This window comes from Sturnus vulgaris, chromosome 26 (genome assembly GCF_052056855.1).
Source record: "Sturnus vulgaris isolate bStuVul1 chromosome 26, bStuVul1.hap1, whole genome shotgun sequence".
Lineage (NCBI taxonomy): Eukaryota > Metazoa > Chordata > Aves > Passeriformes > Sturnidae > Sturnus > Sturnus vulgaris.
Window position 1 is genome coordinate 3,512,288 of NC_142268.1, and position 15,435 is coordinate 3,527,722.

At 48.7% G+C, this 15,435-nt stretch overlaps 1 protein-coding gene across 5 annotated transcripts in view; it reads right to left on the reverse strand.

The window, feature by feature from the left end:
* RFX2 (regulatory factor X2) overlaps window positions 1-15,435 on the reverse strand; it is a 65,472-nt gene that overhangs the window by 25,359 nt on the left and 24,678 nt on the right. For 3 of the 5 annotated variants that reach the window (XM_088179118.1, XM_014883031.2, XM_014883033.2), the window contains exons 2-4: window positions 4,929-5,041; window positions 1,890-1,979; window positions 845-924 (exon numbers count right to left, since the gene is read on the reverse strand). In XM_088179118.1, coding sequence (XP_088035244.1) covers window positions 845-924; window positions 1,890-1,979; window positions 4,929-5,033 — 275 coding nt within the window. In that variant the 5' untranslated portion in view covers window positions 5,034-5,041. Of the gene's footprint in view, window positions 1-844; window positions 925-1,889; window positions 1,980-3,119; window positions 3,249-4,928; window positions 5,042-15,435 lie in introns of those variants that run through there. The other 2 variants (XM_088179116.1, XM_088179119.1) reach the window with 2 other exon arrangements.

Below are 15,435 nucleotides of genomic sequence, written 5' to 3' on the forward strand. Positions count from 1 at the left end.
TGCTGGAATGGGATCCCCAGCCCTGCTGGAATGGGATCCCCAGCCCTGCTGGAATGGGAGCCCCAGCCCTGCTGGAATGGGAACCCCAGCCCTGCTGGAATGGGATCCCCAGCCCTGCTGGAATGGGAGCCCCAGCCCTGCTGGAATGGGATCCCCAGCCCTGCTGGAATGGGAGCCCCAGCTCTGCTGGAATGGGAACCCCAGCCCTGCTGGAATGGGATCCCCAGCCCTGCTGGAATGGGAGCCTGTGCTGGGATCACTCAGCCCCTCAGTACAAGATCACAGTGAGGGCAGAGCCTGGGGCTCTTGTAAGGAACTGGGGTGAGGAAGGCCAAAAGGAGGCACAAAATGGGGCCCAGCAGACAGGAGGAAGAGGAAATTTTAAGGGTGGAGAGGCTCTGGCACAGCTGTGGCTGCCCCTGGATCCCTGGAAGTGTCTAAGGCCAGGCTTGGAGTAGCCTGGGATGGTGGAAGGTGTTGGGGGGTTGGAAGGAGATGGGCTTTAAGGTCTTTTCCAACCCAAGCCATTCTGGGATCCTTGACTCTGTAAAATCTTCCAGCACCCCCTTTTTCCTCTGGAAGTTCCACTCCTAAAGCTGCCCAGGCCACCACACAACGTGCTCAGCACAGGGAACAAATCTCATGACCAGGATTCCCTGGAGAACAATCCCTCCATGAGGACAACACCCCCAGGGCTGGAGTGTGGCTGAAACCCCCCTGACACCCAACAGAACACCTGAAACAGCTCCTCCTCTTCCTCCTTCCACCGTGGGGCTGGGCTGGAAGGAGCCTGGGGGAGGGCAGGAGGGGAGGTGGGAGGGGGACAGCTCAGAGAGGATCTTACATGGTTCCATTGGTGTAAACAGCTTCTCCTCCTTCCACATACTGCACCTGGGCTGGGTAAACGTGCTGCACAGACTGCACCTGCAACAGGCACCAAGAAATCAGGGATTGCTCAGGAAGCACTGGTCAAACTGCACAAACTCCAACCTCACCTTGACACTCAGGCTTTCTGTTTTAGGAAAAAAAAGGAAAAAAAAATAAATAAAACACCCTCCCTGCGCCCCCCTCCACGCTTAGGAATCCCAAAGGAGGTTTTTATTTTCAAAGGTCAAGTTAAAATAGATAAATAAGTGGTTGCTCCATGAGCAGTGGAAACAATGGAGCTGGGTTTCCTCTGGACACGTGTCTCAGGGTGACTAAGAGGGGTGAGCTCATGCTGCAGCCTTTCCTTCAGAGAGGAGCCTGGCAGTGTCCAGCTGCACCCCAGCCCCTTTTTCTTTGCTCTGGGAGGGATGGAGTTGCCCTCTGTCAATTTTTTTCCCCCTTGAAATGCAGCAACCAAATAAAAAAATCACTAAAGGAAAAAATTCAGATGGTCAGACTCGCTGTCCACATGCAGCAGCAGCACATATGCCTGGTTTCTTAGGAAACAAGCACAGGAAAAGGCAAAGTTCAAATAAATAAAAACACTTGCACGGCTCTCTGGCACCAAACCTTTCTATGGAGCCACATGCAGTCAGTAAATTTGTTTAATTAAAATAAAACCCCAAACATTTTGCCTCTAAAAAAAATCTTTACCAAACGAGATTGCTTTTAATTTAACTTTGATTTAATAAATGCTTTCAAATGTAAGTTCAAAAGCATCCATCAAATCTTCAAATACATTAAAGACAACAGCTACAGCAAAGGTTCTTCCTAAACTTCAAATATCTTGAGAGTTTCTTTTGTCATCAGTCTAAGAAAGGAGGAGAGAGCTGGAGAAAGTGATCCCAGCTCTCTGACTGCCCACAACTCTTTAATTAAGATTTTTTTCTAGATCTGGCACAGTTTCAAAAGTCGTGTGGGATGTGTTGATGCAGGGCTTGTCTCCCCAGAGTGTTCATTACCTGTTGTGGAACCTGCTGGACCCTGGGGACAGAGATTTGCTGCATCTGGGCCCCTTTGGGAGCGGAGCCTGTGGCTTGGACCAAAACCCTCTGCAAGGAGAAGATACAGGAAGAGACAATTTCAGTCCATAACATGGGTGAGCCAGGTGTTCTCTTCCAAAATTTCATGGCCAACTTCCCCAGTGCCATCCTGTAATTAGTGTCCCTGTGGTGCCCAGGGTGCACCAGCCTGAGCTCAGCCCCCTGAATTTGGGCAAAGCTGCCTCCACAATTTCTGACAGGAATCATCTTCCAACCTCCATGAAAGGAAGCAGCAGTTCATTGATAAGCTCAGCCACAGCTAAACAAGAATCACTCCTCACACATCCACATTTGGCTGCCAAGCTCCTTCTCTCAGAGCTGCTAAACCCAACCACACTCTGCTCCTGCAACAAGAAATGCCACCAAGCTCCTGCCAGCACCAAAGCTCGGCTGGTTCTGCTTCCTGCAGTGCCACCAAGGGCACAGGGACATTTCCTGGTGCTGGCTCTGTCACTTCCATCATCCCTGTCTCACACCCCACTTTCAGTCTGAGGTTGTCAACACATCTCAGAGTGCTCAGCACCTTCAGATCCAGCAAAACCAACGTGGGATGTGGTGGATGGAAAGGAAGGATTCAGTGGGAACAGAGCCAAGCACCTCCATGGCCTTTTAAACCTTCTCCAAGGAGACACATCCTCTGTGGCTGCAGGCTTTAAAAACACCCAGGAGATTGGGCCAACAGAACAAAGAGCCAGAAAACAACTCCAGAAGCAATCTTGATAATTAGTGACTACCTTATATATGGGTATTTAGGATTTTTAGCCCTCCCAACATATCTTTGTAACAACCAGAAATCCAATTCTAGCACAATTCCAGGTTTATGACAATTGCCCAGATCCCCAGGCTGCACTCCCTGGAGCTCCTGCCCTGAGGACACCTACACTAATGTCAGCCATCACCTGGCCCATTTTCCCTCCAGAAGGAGCTGTCACCACTGCAGGATGGGGACATCACAAGCCCTTTTTGAAGTCAGGCCTTGGCAGTGCCACCTACATCAAAGTCTCTTTCCTTTCTCCTACTTTTTCCCATTTTCTGGCATTGATTTTGCCAAGTGCCACATCCCTGGCCCAGCTGCCCAGCTCATTTCCTCACTGCCTGTCCAGGTGCTCTGCTTTCACCTTCCAGCCAAAATAAAGAATCATCCCCAACCTGGAGGGTGAGGCCATCCTGCTCAAACAGCCTCTGCTCACACCAAGAGGGGCACCAGTGCTCAACAACCCCAGGGGCTTCAGCCTCACACCATTCCTGCTGCCAGCAGCTCATTCCCAGGGTTTTCTTTGTCCTGCTGGTGAGAAGGGAAGGCTCTGGATGCTCCTCCTCTTCAGCAGTCTTCCACTACCCCCTGGATTTTCCTTAATCCAGGGGGTTCCACTCGGTGCTCCATGTCCCAACGACAGCACAGGCAAAGGCTGGATGGGTGATTTCACAATCCAAAGGTTTTCCAGCCTTTGTTCACAGCCAAATCCACACTACTGATCCTGGGGGACACCTGGCACTGCTGTCCCCATTCCTGCCACACCAGCTCTCTGTGGATGGCAAGGCTGGGAGGGGACAGCAGCACTATGGATCACCCAGTGGGAATGTCCATGGATCCTGGAGAGTCCAATATTCCTTCCAATTCCCAAACTTTAATTGTTCCTTTTCATCTGCATCCAATGGCAGCTGCTGCTGCTCACTTGGGAGTTGGACAAGGATGAAGCTGAGTTACACCCACCCATCCTCTTATCCCTCCAGCTTCCTGTGACAGAAATTTCTTTTGAAAGTTCCCCAAAAGGCATAAAAAGGAACAAAAAGGAACCAGTTTCATTTAACCCTTCCTGTTTTGCACTGGGTGGTTCCCGTTCATCACTTGACACCATCACTTTTCTCCTGTTGGGTCTCCCAAATGCAGCACAAAATTCATGGACATTAATGACAAATCCCCCCTCTGCAAATTAAAATGTTGGGATCTGCCTACCCAAGGAAGAGACCTTGGAATCCTGGAATGCTTTGGGTTGGGAGAGACCTTAAAGCCCACCCAGTGCCACCCCTGCCATGGCAGGGACACCTTCCACTGTCCCAGGCTGCTCCAATCCCAATGTCCAACCTGGCCTGGGACACTGCCAGGGATCCAGGGGCAGCCACAGCTGCTCTGGGCACCCAGTGCCAGCCCTGCCCACCCTCCCAGGGAACAATTCCTGCCCAATATCCCATCCAGCCCTGCCCTCTGGCAGTGGAAGCCATTCCCTGTGTCCTGTCCCTCCATCCCTTGTCCCAAATCCCTCTCCAGCTCTCCTGGCCTCCTTTAGCCCTGCAAGGGGCTCTCAGCTCTCCCTAAAGCTTTCTCCAGGTGAGCCCCCCAGCTCTCCCAGCCTGTCCCCAGAGCAGAGGGGCTCCAGCCCCTGGAGCAGCTCCATGATCTCCTCTGGACCTGCTCTGTCCTGTCCATGCCCTTCTTGTGCTCAGGACCCAAGGCTGCCCCAGCAGTGCAGGGGGAGGCCAGGAGGGCAGAGCAGAGGGGGAGAATCCCCTCCCTGACCTGCAGCCCCTCCCCTGGGGATGCAGCAAGGGCTCCTCCAGCCTCTCCTGCATCAGCTCTGCCCTCACCTCTCCCCTTCCAGGACTGCTCCATCTCCCTCTGCTTTTATTGACACTCCAAACCACAACAGGAAATTCCTCCAAATCAAACTCCCAGCTGCCATGGAGTGACTCCCTTGGGGACCCTAAACTCAACCCCAAACCCCAAACCCCAAACCCCAAACCCCAAACCCCAAACCCCAAACCCCACACTGTAAAACAGGCACGTGGAGGCTGGGAAGGCTCAACCCCTTTATCAACACCAAGCCCAGCCACAGGTTGTCCCCACTGCCTCGACGAGCCACAAACCCTCTCCCTGCTATCAAAAGCAGGGATTAAAACCCACGTGGCAGGGGAAGCAGGGCTGCTCTCCATGGAAACACAATCCCAGCTGGGCTTTACCTGCTGCGAGGCTGGCACTGCCTGCACCACCGGAGCCTGCGCTGGGGCCGACGTGTGAAGAGCCACGGGAGCTGCTGAGTCTGATCCACCCTCGGGACTCTGCATGCTCACTGCTGGGGACAGCACAGGGACATCAGGGGGGACAGCACAGCACAGCCACACCCCCCCACAAACCCTTCAAACCACGGGCAAAATCCCAGTGGAAGATGTAAAAGGGGAGAGCAAGGAAAGGAGGCAGATCCCGTCCTACACACAGGACTCTTTTTTAGTCCTGGAGTTCATTTTAATGCAGAATTATATTAAGGAAAAAAGAAAGTTGCACAATTGTTTCACGGAGAGGAGAGGGGAAGGAACAGAAAATGCATTTCTATATTTAACCGAAAAGTGGCGTTGGAAAATTATTGTGTCACAGTGAGCATCACACATGATGGGAAAGAGCAGGGGCATAATTTTAAAAGAATGCTTTCTCCTCTCTGCCTTGTCACCTTTAACCACTGCAAAAAACCTTTTCATCACACCTAAGTTTGATTAAAGCTAAACCTGGAGTTTAGCTAAGATTTAATAGGGAAAGTGGGGTGGCCAGCTTGGGTTTATAACCAGAAATAATCAAGGATGAAGAGCACAAGAACAGCAATTCACCCTCATTTCAGAAGCCCTGAAGCAGCAAATCCATCCTCCCATCCCTGGCCCTGCCCCAAAATCCCACCAAGGTCCCCAGGCAGCCACAGCATCTCCCTCCTGGCACTGCCCCCATCCCTGGGGACACCGAGGGATGCTGAGACAGCACACAACAGCATTTGGAGTTTGTTTGTTTTTTTTTTTGGGGGGTGGGGGAGCCTTTTTTCCTCAGTTTCTTGTGAAACTTCCTGCTAAATAAACTATTTTAGGAGAGTTTCTGCTGTCACTTCAAAATCAAAAGGTTAAAAACATTCAGATTTTGGGCAGTGTCATTTCTGCTTTCTCAGCCTCACTGCTGAGCCTCCAAACAACATTTTGGTGTCTTTTGTTTTATTTCCCTTCTCCCGCCAGTATTTAAACTTTTCCTTCAACTCTGTGCAAATTAAGAGGAAAAAGGAAAAGTTAGAAACTGAAGGACACTGGACCTGCTCATTTGTTTTCAAAAGAAATGCAAAGGGGTTGTGAAGTTACAGGCACTGACAAAAACCCCCAAATATTAAAATTCTCCAAAAACCAGGTTTTTAAAAGTTTTTTTCCCAATACTCCATACCCCCATTAGCAAATTACAATTACTCTCCCAACCTTCCCAAAACCCTAGAGCTTGCAAATTATTTTTCTCACATCTGGGAGAATGGGAGTAAAAGTAGATACAGAACCCACACAGTCACAGCTACCAGATTAATCCAACAAGCCAGAAAGAAGGGAAATTAAATCAATATTTATTCCTGTGCCCCTCAAGCTGCCCTCAGCACCCCCATCCCTGCAGCTCTGCTATATAAAGGCAGCACCTGCCTCTCCCCATCACTGCCCCTGCCTGGGTTTTAGCCAAAACCTCCATGTGAGAAGATTCCAGTTGCAACAGCGCCGTGGAATCAGGCAAATAATTCTCCCAGTAAATGAAGAAACAGCTCCTTGCCTGCTCCAGCCCCAAATTATTTGCAATTAAATGCAGAACTGCTGGGTTTGGAATGCTCAGGCAGGAGAGGGGGGCACTTTTACCACATCTACTCCCCTAACTTTTCCAAAAGTGTTTATTGTCTGCCCCTTGTGCCCAGGGCTATGGTTTGCAGCTTTCCAGGGTTTTCTGAGTGTAAAATGTAGCACGGTGAGGTTACAGAAGAGAGTAACCTCTCTTGAGCTGACAAAGACATTTTAATCATCTATTAATGGTTCTGGCAGGGTCAGCCCTTGGCATTTTAGGTCTCCAAAAGGTCTCCTTTGGAGGAGAAAAGAACACTTAGGAAAGATGGAGCTGGACTTTGATGATCCTTGTAGGTCCCTGCCAACCCAGAATATTCCACGGTTCTATGGCTCAAATCACCAAGACTCATCTTTGCTGATAGGTTTTGTCTTCTGCTTTCCCTCAGCGACCACAAGAGAGCAGAGAGATGTGGGCAGGGTGGAAGGTGAATTGTCTGCTGCCAAAACAAATCCCCGGGGTGATTTTCAGGTTTGTTCCACAAGGCAGGCTCTGGCAGTGATGACAGCCACGCCAGACACAAAGGCTCCCAGGAAATCTGCAGATGGCACTTCCAGACAAAGCAGACAGACAGAGAAGTCCTGGACTGCCAAGCCACACGTACAGGACTTGTTATTATTTTATTTATCAGTGCAACATCCTGGAGAAAGAATAATTCACTTCTCATTAAAGCCATCCTGCGCTTCCTGAGAATTGGATTCAGATCTGTGTGTGCCATCTGCTCTGCTTAATTTGTGCTGATGAAAAGCTGACAGCACACACAGAATTCCTGTGCTCCCAAAAAGCAGCACAAGGTGCTGCAGAGCTCTGCTGGTGCCCTGGCAGCACGGCTGGCACCTGAGCCAAGGCTCCAGAGGCTGGAGAAAGCATTGGCTTCCAAGGAGGAGAGCAAATGTGGCACCCAAAGTCTTGCTCTTTCCTCTTCACCTGATTTTTATTTCTTAAGAACAGGTTGCACAAATCAGAGGTGGGACTGGCATGGCCTTGGTTCTCATGGGGTATTTTGGTTTTGTATTTCCATCATTGATTGGTTTGGGTTGGAGGGACCTTAAAGCTCATCCCATTGCACCCCTGCCATGACAGGGACACCTCCCACTGTCCCAGGGTGCTCCAAACCCAATGTCCAGCCTGGCCCTGGACACTGCCAGGGATCCAGGGGCAGTCCCAGGGTCAGGATCCCCTGGAGCTCCCTTGCAGCTCTGCCACATCTCTGAAGGAAACCCCCAAGAAAGGACCCCCTGCTCCCCTCACTGCTCACCTCTGACAGGGGAGAAGTTTTACAGTGTCCTGGATCCTCCTCTTAGCAGAAACTCACTGGCTCAGAAGCCAGAGCTAAGCTTTGCTTCTTCCTCTTAGACCTGGCCTAAGACAGAGAGGTTTATCCCACCTGCAGCTCTCTCACAGAAGGGACTGACAGAAGCCTTTAAAAGGTGTCTGGTGGCCTCTGACAGCCTGGCAGCCCCTGGACTGGGAGTTTGCAAACTGAGAAGTGAATTAATAATCAACAAAGCTGCTGGTGGGTCACAGAGAGGATCAGCAGCATCCACGGGTGATATTCTCAGTTCCAGGGCTCCTTACTGGGTGAAACAGAGCAAAACAAGTCAGTTATTGTGGAGAAATGAGCAGATGGACCTGACCATGAAAAAGCAATAAAATTGTGGTGAGAATCCCAGAATGGTTTAGATAGGAAGGGACCTTAAAGCTCATTTTGTTCCAATACCCTGCCATGGCAGGGACACCTTCCACTGTCCCAGGCTGCTCCAATCCCAATGTCCAGCCTGGCCTTGGGCACTGCCAGGGATCCAGGGGCAGCCACAGCTGCTCTGGGCACCCTGTGCCAGGGCCTCACTGCCCTCACAGCTAGGAATTCCTTTTTAATTTCTAATTTCTATTCTAAATCTGGCCTCCTTCACCTTAAAGCCATTCCCTTTGTCCTGTCACTGCATGGCTTCATAAAAAAATTCTTCTCCAGTTCTTTCATAAGCACCTTTTGGACACTAAAAAGCTGCCACAAGGTCTCCTTACAGCGGATTTATTCAGCACATTGGTATTTCAGGCAGAGACAAGTTTAAAGCCCTGGTTGCTCAACGTGGCCAGTGATGTCACACGGGCCACCAGGGCCCTGGAAGGCATCACAGACATCTGGATTCCAGGTTGCATCATCACTGAATGAATCAGATACTGAGGCTGCTGCCTCTGGAAACCTTCTGTTTACACACAGCTATCTCAGTATCCAAGCAAACAGCAGGGACAGGAAAGGAAATTCAGGAAAAAAAAAAAACAACAAACCCTAATAACTTCTGGGTGCTATTTCTGGTCCTGCCACCAGCTCACTCCGTGACCTTGAACAGGATGCTTCCCTTTCCCTGAGCTTCAATTTTCCCACTCCTAAAAAAGCCACAAATACTCCCCTAGGCAAGGTGTTTTTCAAGCACTGGTCTCTGAGGGCTGTCAGAGCCTGAATGCCTTTCAGAAACACAAGGAGGAACAGAGCAAGCCTTGAGGGCTGATAAAAACTCGCCTTGTCACCATTTCATTCATAAGGCACCGTTGCCTCCATGTAAATGGCCTTGCCTTTGTTAATCTCCCCTGCCTAAAGCAGCTCCAAATCGCTGGGAAAACAGAGATAAGAAGAGCAGTTCAAAATATTTCCTATGTTCACATTTGCAGGGGGAGTGAGGGGAAAGGAGGAGGCAGCAGGGGGAGATCACAGGGTGACTCCTTCAAGGTGTGAGGATGAGGATGGAGCAGCATCCCCTGCACCCCAAAGGGGTCTGGGGAAGGGGGGGCTGATGGCAGAGCTGGCCCTGGGTGCTCTCTGTGCTGCTCTGCCATCCAGGAGATGGATTTTTCCACAGAGTGCTTTAACAGAAGCCATCAGCTCCTGAGCCCTCCCAACACAGGAGTTTGGGAGCTGAACGTGGAGCCCCCAAATGTGGAAGGAGTTTTGAGCCAGGGCAGGGCTCAGGGAGATTTTGCTTTGGCTGTGTGTGGTGACCTGGCCCAGCAGCAGCCATCCATCCCAACTCCAAATTAAAGAGGATTTAAGTCCCTTCCTCAGGCCCAGGGCTGCTCCTGCTGTAATTGTGGCCACGTTAGTTTTTGTTTTTATTCTACAGGTCACCACTGGACATGGACAGAACTCCCTCTCCACATTATTTGTACTTTTTAAGAGCAGGTGACATAAATCAGAGGTGACACTGGCACAGCCTTGGTTCTCATGGGGTATTTAGGTCTGATATTTATATATCTTTATTTCTTTAAGGTGAAAATGTAAAACCTATGAGCTACCCTACAGCAGCAGCCAACTCAGAAAATCATGGAATGTGGAATGTTTTGGATGGGAAAGGCCCTTAAAGCCCACCCAGTGCCACCCCTGCCATGGCAGGGACACCTCCCACTGTCCCAGGCTGCTCCAATCCCAACGTCCAACCTGGCCTGGGACACTGCCAGGGATCCAGGGACCCCCTGTGCCAGGGCTGCCACCCTGCCAGCCAGGAATTTCCTCTCTACAGAATCATACATTTCTATTAGTGCTGCTTTCAAAACATAAAATTGTTGCTGTTCCAGTGAATCACTTGCTCATTTGAAGAAAAAAAACAGATAATGAACTATTTTATTTAATTTGCTTTTTGAAGCTTACTTGGTTGGTCATCCTTTGATCTTATTTAAACTTTTCAAATTCCTTTATTACATCCTTTTATTTCTGGCAGGACTTTTGAAATAGAATATAATACTGGGATATAAATGAGGGAAAGGAAAATACCCTCAGTGAATTTTTTGTTAGTTTTAAGAACAATCAATTATTTGACCTCTGGGATAAAGTTTTTTTTATAGCTACTTATATTTAAGCTTCCCAGTAAATCTTGATGGGTGTTATTACCTCCATGGGTAAGAAATCCACTGCCCCTGTGCTTGCCATTCATAAATGGGCTTAACAACTTCTTCTCAAAGGGGATTTAAATGTGGGGCATAAAAATCCAACAGAAAAACGACTGCCTAGAGGTACAGGAAATGTTAAATCACATTTTTGATGCCTGAAGAATGTATTTATAGAATCATTCCAGTTGGAAAAGACCTTTAAGATCATTGAGTCCAACCATCATCACTGCCAAGTCCACCACGAAACTCCACAGCTTTTATTTCAAATTAAGACCTAAAGTTGGGAAAAGTTTGTTTTTCCAGGTGAAGCTGCTCTAATGATACTGGGATTTTTATTTCTGGTGTTCTTCAAATGCCAGCAGCCTTGGCTCTCCAGGTAAACCCAGAAATCCTGAATTTCTAATCATCACCTGTGCAGGCTGTCAGACACTTCCCGTTGTGAGAATTGAAAATAAATCTGCAGCTAAAACCTCTACAGACATGGGAGAGAGACAAACTCAGCTACAGCAAGATTTGTATTTATTGGACTTGATTTTAGAGATCTTTTCCATCCTTAAAAATTCCATGGCAGAGCTAAAAGCCTTGCATGCACCAGAATTGCAGGAAACCTGGAGGTGGATGGGATTGCCAATGGCATTTTGGACAGGAAAATTCACCTTCAATTAATACAGCAAATAACCTTTGTTCATCTTTAATATTATCAGGAATTAATGAGGTTTAGTGCAGCCAACAGCCTCAGCTGTTTTCCTTTTGCTGAACAGATCTCAGGCTGACCAGGGGGTGAATTACCCAGGGAATCTCATCCAACCCCATTTCCATATGCAAGCCCATAATACAGCTATGAATTTTTAATAAAAATCTCCTGATATCTGTTATTTTACTGAAAATAATTGGAAGACTGCAGTATAACAAAAAACCAAACCAAACCAAAACAAACCCCCCCCCCCCAAAACATCAAAAAACCCCAGACTATTTCTCATTCCCAACACAGAACTGCAAGGATCAAAATTGAAATCCAGGTTTTTCCTTGGTTTTTGGTTGATTTTGTGAATTTTGTGAATTTTTTGGCACGCTTTGAAAGGAAGGCTTACATTTAAAAATAGTTATTTGGTTATTTGATTCAGGTTTAGTTGGCTTGGAGCTTAGGTAAATGAGAAAACCAGAACAGCAATAACGAAATGCTGGTGAAATAAAAATGCTGTTTAACCATCATGTTCTAGATGGGTTCTAAACAGAATTTTCTCCCCTGACTGCAGAAAAAGGAGCCAGGGAATTTACATTTAATGGTTTCACTACTGAGAATTCTCAACACTCTCAAAACAGACTGAAAATAATAAAAGTAATGCAAGGAATGGCTGATTTTGATTATTTTCTAGCAGATGCAAGTATCCATCTACTTCACCCATCACACTCTAGGCCACAGTTATTTCACTAAAGAAAACTTTCTTAAATATTTTCCATTTCATTCAACATTTCTGGCTCAGTCTCCATGTAATAACTTGCCCTGAAAAGGCATTGGTTGTGCTTGAAGCAGGGCACAGAAAGGAAGTGTTTCGTTCTTTGGAAAAAGGAACTGGTTTATTTGATGTGAATGAAAATGCATCGAGTGACTTCTCCCTCCTGTGAGGCAAATATTTGTGTTAAACCCAGCCTGGCTCCTGCCTCACACACATCCTTCATCCCTGCTGCTCATGTCTCCAAAGGATGAGACCTCCAAGGAATAACAGAAATTCCAATCAGGAAAACACCGATTTAATTTTTTCCATTGCCCAAGAAAACTCCCAAGGTGGAGGAGCACAGGAGCAGGACCAGGATGGGGTCTCCCATCTCTGCATCCTCTTTGGAAAAACAGGATTTCAGTTCCCTCAGATGGGAAATCAAAAGAAACTCTTTGCTGTTGATGGCTGAGCCAAGGAGAGCCTGCTCTGCCCAGATTCTCATTTAGGAATTCTCTTTTCCTCAGCCCACACAGGGATGCTGAGAGAGCAGAGCTCCCACCTTGGCTCAAAGCATTTGGGAGTCTCTTGTTCAGCCCCTGAACTCAATTCAATCCCTGCCCGTGGTGTTTGTCCAGCTGCCAGTCCTGACATTCCCACTGGGCACAGCAATTCCTGGGATCTGAACTGCTCTGCAAGTGCTGCAGGATGAGCTGCTGCTCTGCCTTTGAGAGGGAGCTGGGAAATCTCACAGAGTCCTGGAATGCTTTGGGTTGGAGGGACCTCAAAGCCCACCCAGTGCCACCCCTGCCATGGCAGGGACACCTTCCACTGTCCCAGGCTGCTCCAATCCCAATGTCCAGCCTGGCCTGGGACACTGCCAGGGATCCAGGGGCAGCCACAGCTGCTCTGGGCACCCTGTGCCAGCCCTGCCCACCCTGCCAGGGAACAATTCCTGCCCAATATCCCATCCAGCCCTGCCCTCTGGCAGTGGGAACCATTCCCTGTGTCCTGTCCCTCCAAGAGCCCCTCTCCAGTTTCCCTGCCAGCCCCTTCAGATCCTGCAAGGATATGGGAGCAGGTTAAGACCACACAGAGCCTTGGCTCATCCAAACCCTGACCTCTCCATCTCACACTGAGGTGACACCAAGCCACCCCCCCGAGCCTGGGACAGGGCAGGACAGTGCCTGGCACCCCCAGAGCAGCACCAGCCCTTGGGTCCTGCCCCATCCCAAGGATGCAGCACCACCCACCTCTCCCAGCCAGCCCCCTCCTCAGCCAGCTTTGGGCCATCTCTGACACACAGGACATGTCCTTGTCCCCTCCCAGGCTGCTGGGAGCTGGCACCTGAGCCAGCTCACCCACAGTGTCCTGAACCACGTGTCGTGACCTCTCCCCTTGCCACCAGTGCTGTTAAGTGCAGGGGAATGGAAGTGGGAAGCAAACACACCAAGGAACTTGAGAAGAAGATTTCTGAAGAGACTACTCATTACACTGCTTCAAAATTTTATAAACAAGAGAAGGCACCAGACCCTGCCACTGATTAGGTTAAATTAATTTAAAACAGAAGCAAACACTGCTTGTCTACGAGCTCCAGTTACCTGGAAACACAGATAAACCCAAAACACACTTTTCAAGGGCAGCAGGCACTATAGCTGGGGTTGGGTTTTTTTTGTTTTTTTTTTTTTTTTTCAGAAACCTGGTCCTCATGGAAAAATACAAATTTGGAAATGGCTTTTATTAGCAAGTTAATAATATACTGAAATACAAATATACACTCAGTCTTTAATTAGATTTCACAGAATTAAGGCAAGTAATATATATACACACACATAACAGTTGTGTAACAGCAGTTCACTTATCTCTGCTGTTTCTTTAAAAGTAACTTTGAGGACAGAAAAGAGTCAGGAATGGATCTGTGCTGGCCCTGTAATTTGGAGTTTCCTTAAGAGCCAGATGAAATTGAAGAGCAGAAGCCACAAGAGTTTAGGAGTTGCTGGCAAAATCCAAATCCCACATGCAGCAATCTCAGACATGAATAAGGGCAAAGTATTGTTGGGAACATCCTTCCCATACAAAAACCTGTCCTGTTTTCTCTTGGGTTAATAACCTGAACACTCTCCAAGCATCAAAAGCCAGGGTGGGATTCCTTCAGGTCTGAAAGTGTCCCTGTCCCTGCCCTGCTGCTCTTCACCCTCAGGACCCAACAGAGAATCCCAGAATATCCTGAGCTGGGAGGGACCCTCAGGGATGATGAGTGCAGCCCCTGTCCCTGCACAGACCCCCCAACAATCCCACCCTGAGCATCCCTGAGAGCGCTGTCCAAACGCTCCTGGAGCTCTGGCAGCCTTGGGGCCGGGACCATTCCCTGGGGAGCCTGGGCAGTGCCCAGCACCCTCGGGGGGAAGAACCTTTCCCTGAGCTCCATGCCAAGCCCTGGCACAGCTCCAGCCCTTCCTGGGGTCTCACAGACTCACCTGCACCACTCACTGCTGTTTATTGGTAAGGGAAATCCAAGAGGTTCCAGATTTTTAGTGTAGCACAACCCTGGCAAGAAGTGGAACTCCCTTCTTTCTTTCCTATGAACCACCTAAACCTTGACTTCAGAAAAGTTTTGCTACAATGATGGGAAATGTTAGCTAGGAAACAACATCTGGGTATCTGCTGAGCTTTCACATCTGGATGGAGGAATTAAAAGTCACACTCCAGTGCTCTCCATGTCCAGGCTGTAACAAACACATTGGTGCTACCTGGTGAAAACAAGCACAAGTTCTGGGCTGGAATGAATTGTTTCCCATATTCTTAATATGTGCACTGTAGGGTTTCCCAGGACTGTGATTCAATGGGGGAAATACAATTTCTGAAAACAGAAATATTCTGAAATAGAATCCCATAATGGTTTGGATTGGAAAGACTTTAAAGCTCATCCAGTGGCACTCCTGCCATGGCAGGGACACCTTCCACTGTCCCAGGCTGCTCCAAGCCCCAATGTCCAGCCTGGCTTTGGGCACTGCCAGGGATCCAGGGGCAGCCACAGCTGCTTTGGGAATTCTATCACAGACCCTCCCCACCCTCCCAGGGAACAATTCCTGCCCAATATCCCATCCAGCCCTGCCCTCTGGCACAGGGAAACCATTCCCTGTGTCCTGTCCCTCCAGGCCCTTGTGAGAAAACAGTCTCCAGGAAAAATCTGGCACAAAAACATTTCAAAGGCTCCTTTCCAGGACACATCTAAAAGTTTCCACCACCAGCCAAACCAGAGTCTCTGGTTCCTGGTCCCCTGCAGGCTGTGGCTCAGCTGTGCCTGCTCCCAGGACAATCCCAGGTACCTGGGTACAGCTAATCCTCCTCTGGCTGAATTGGGCTCATTTTGGAACAAGGAACTGCAAACCTTGGTGCTGCTTTTTATAGCTTGTCCTATGGCTTTTATAGCTTGTCTGATGTCAGAGAAGTATGGAATGTGTCACTGATTTGAAATGAATTCCAAGAGATGAGTTTAAATCACACCTGGAGTTCACCAGCCCTCATTTTT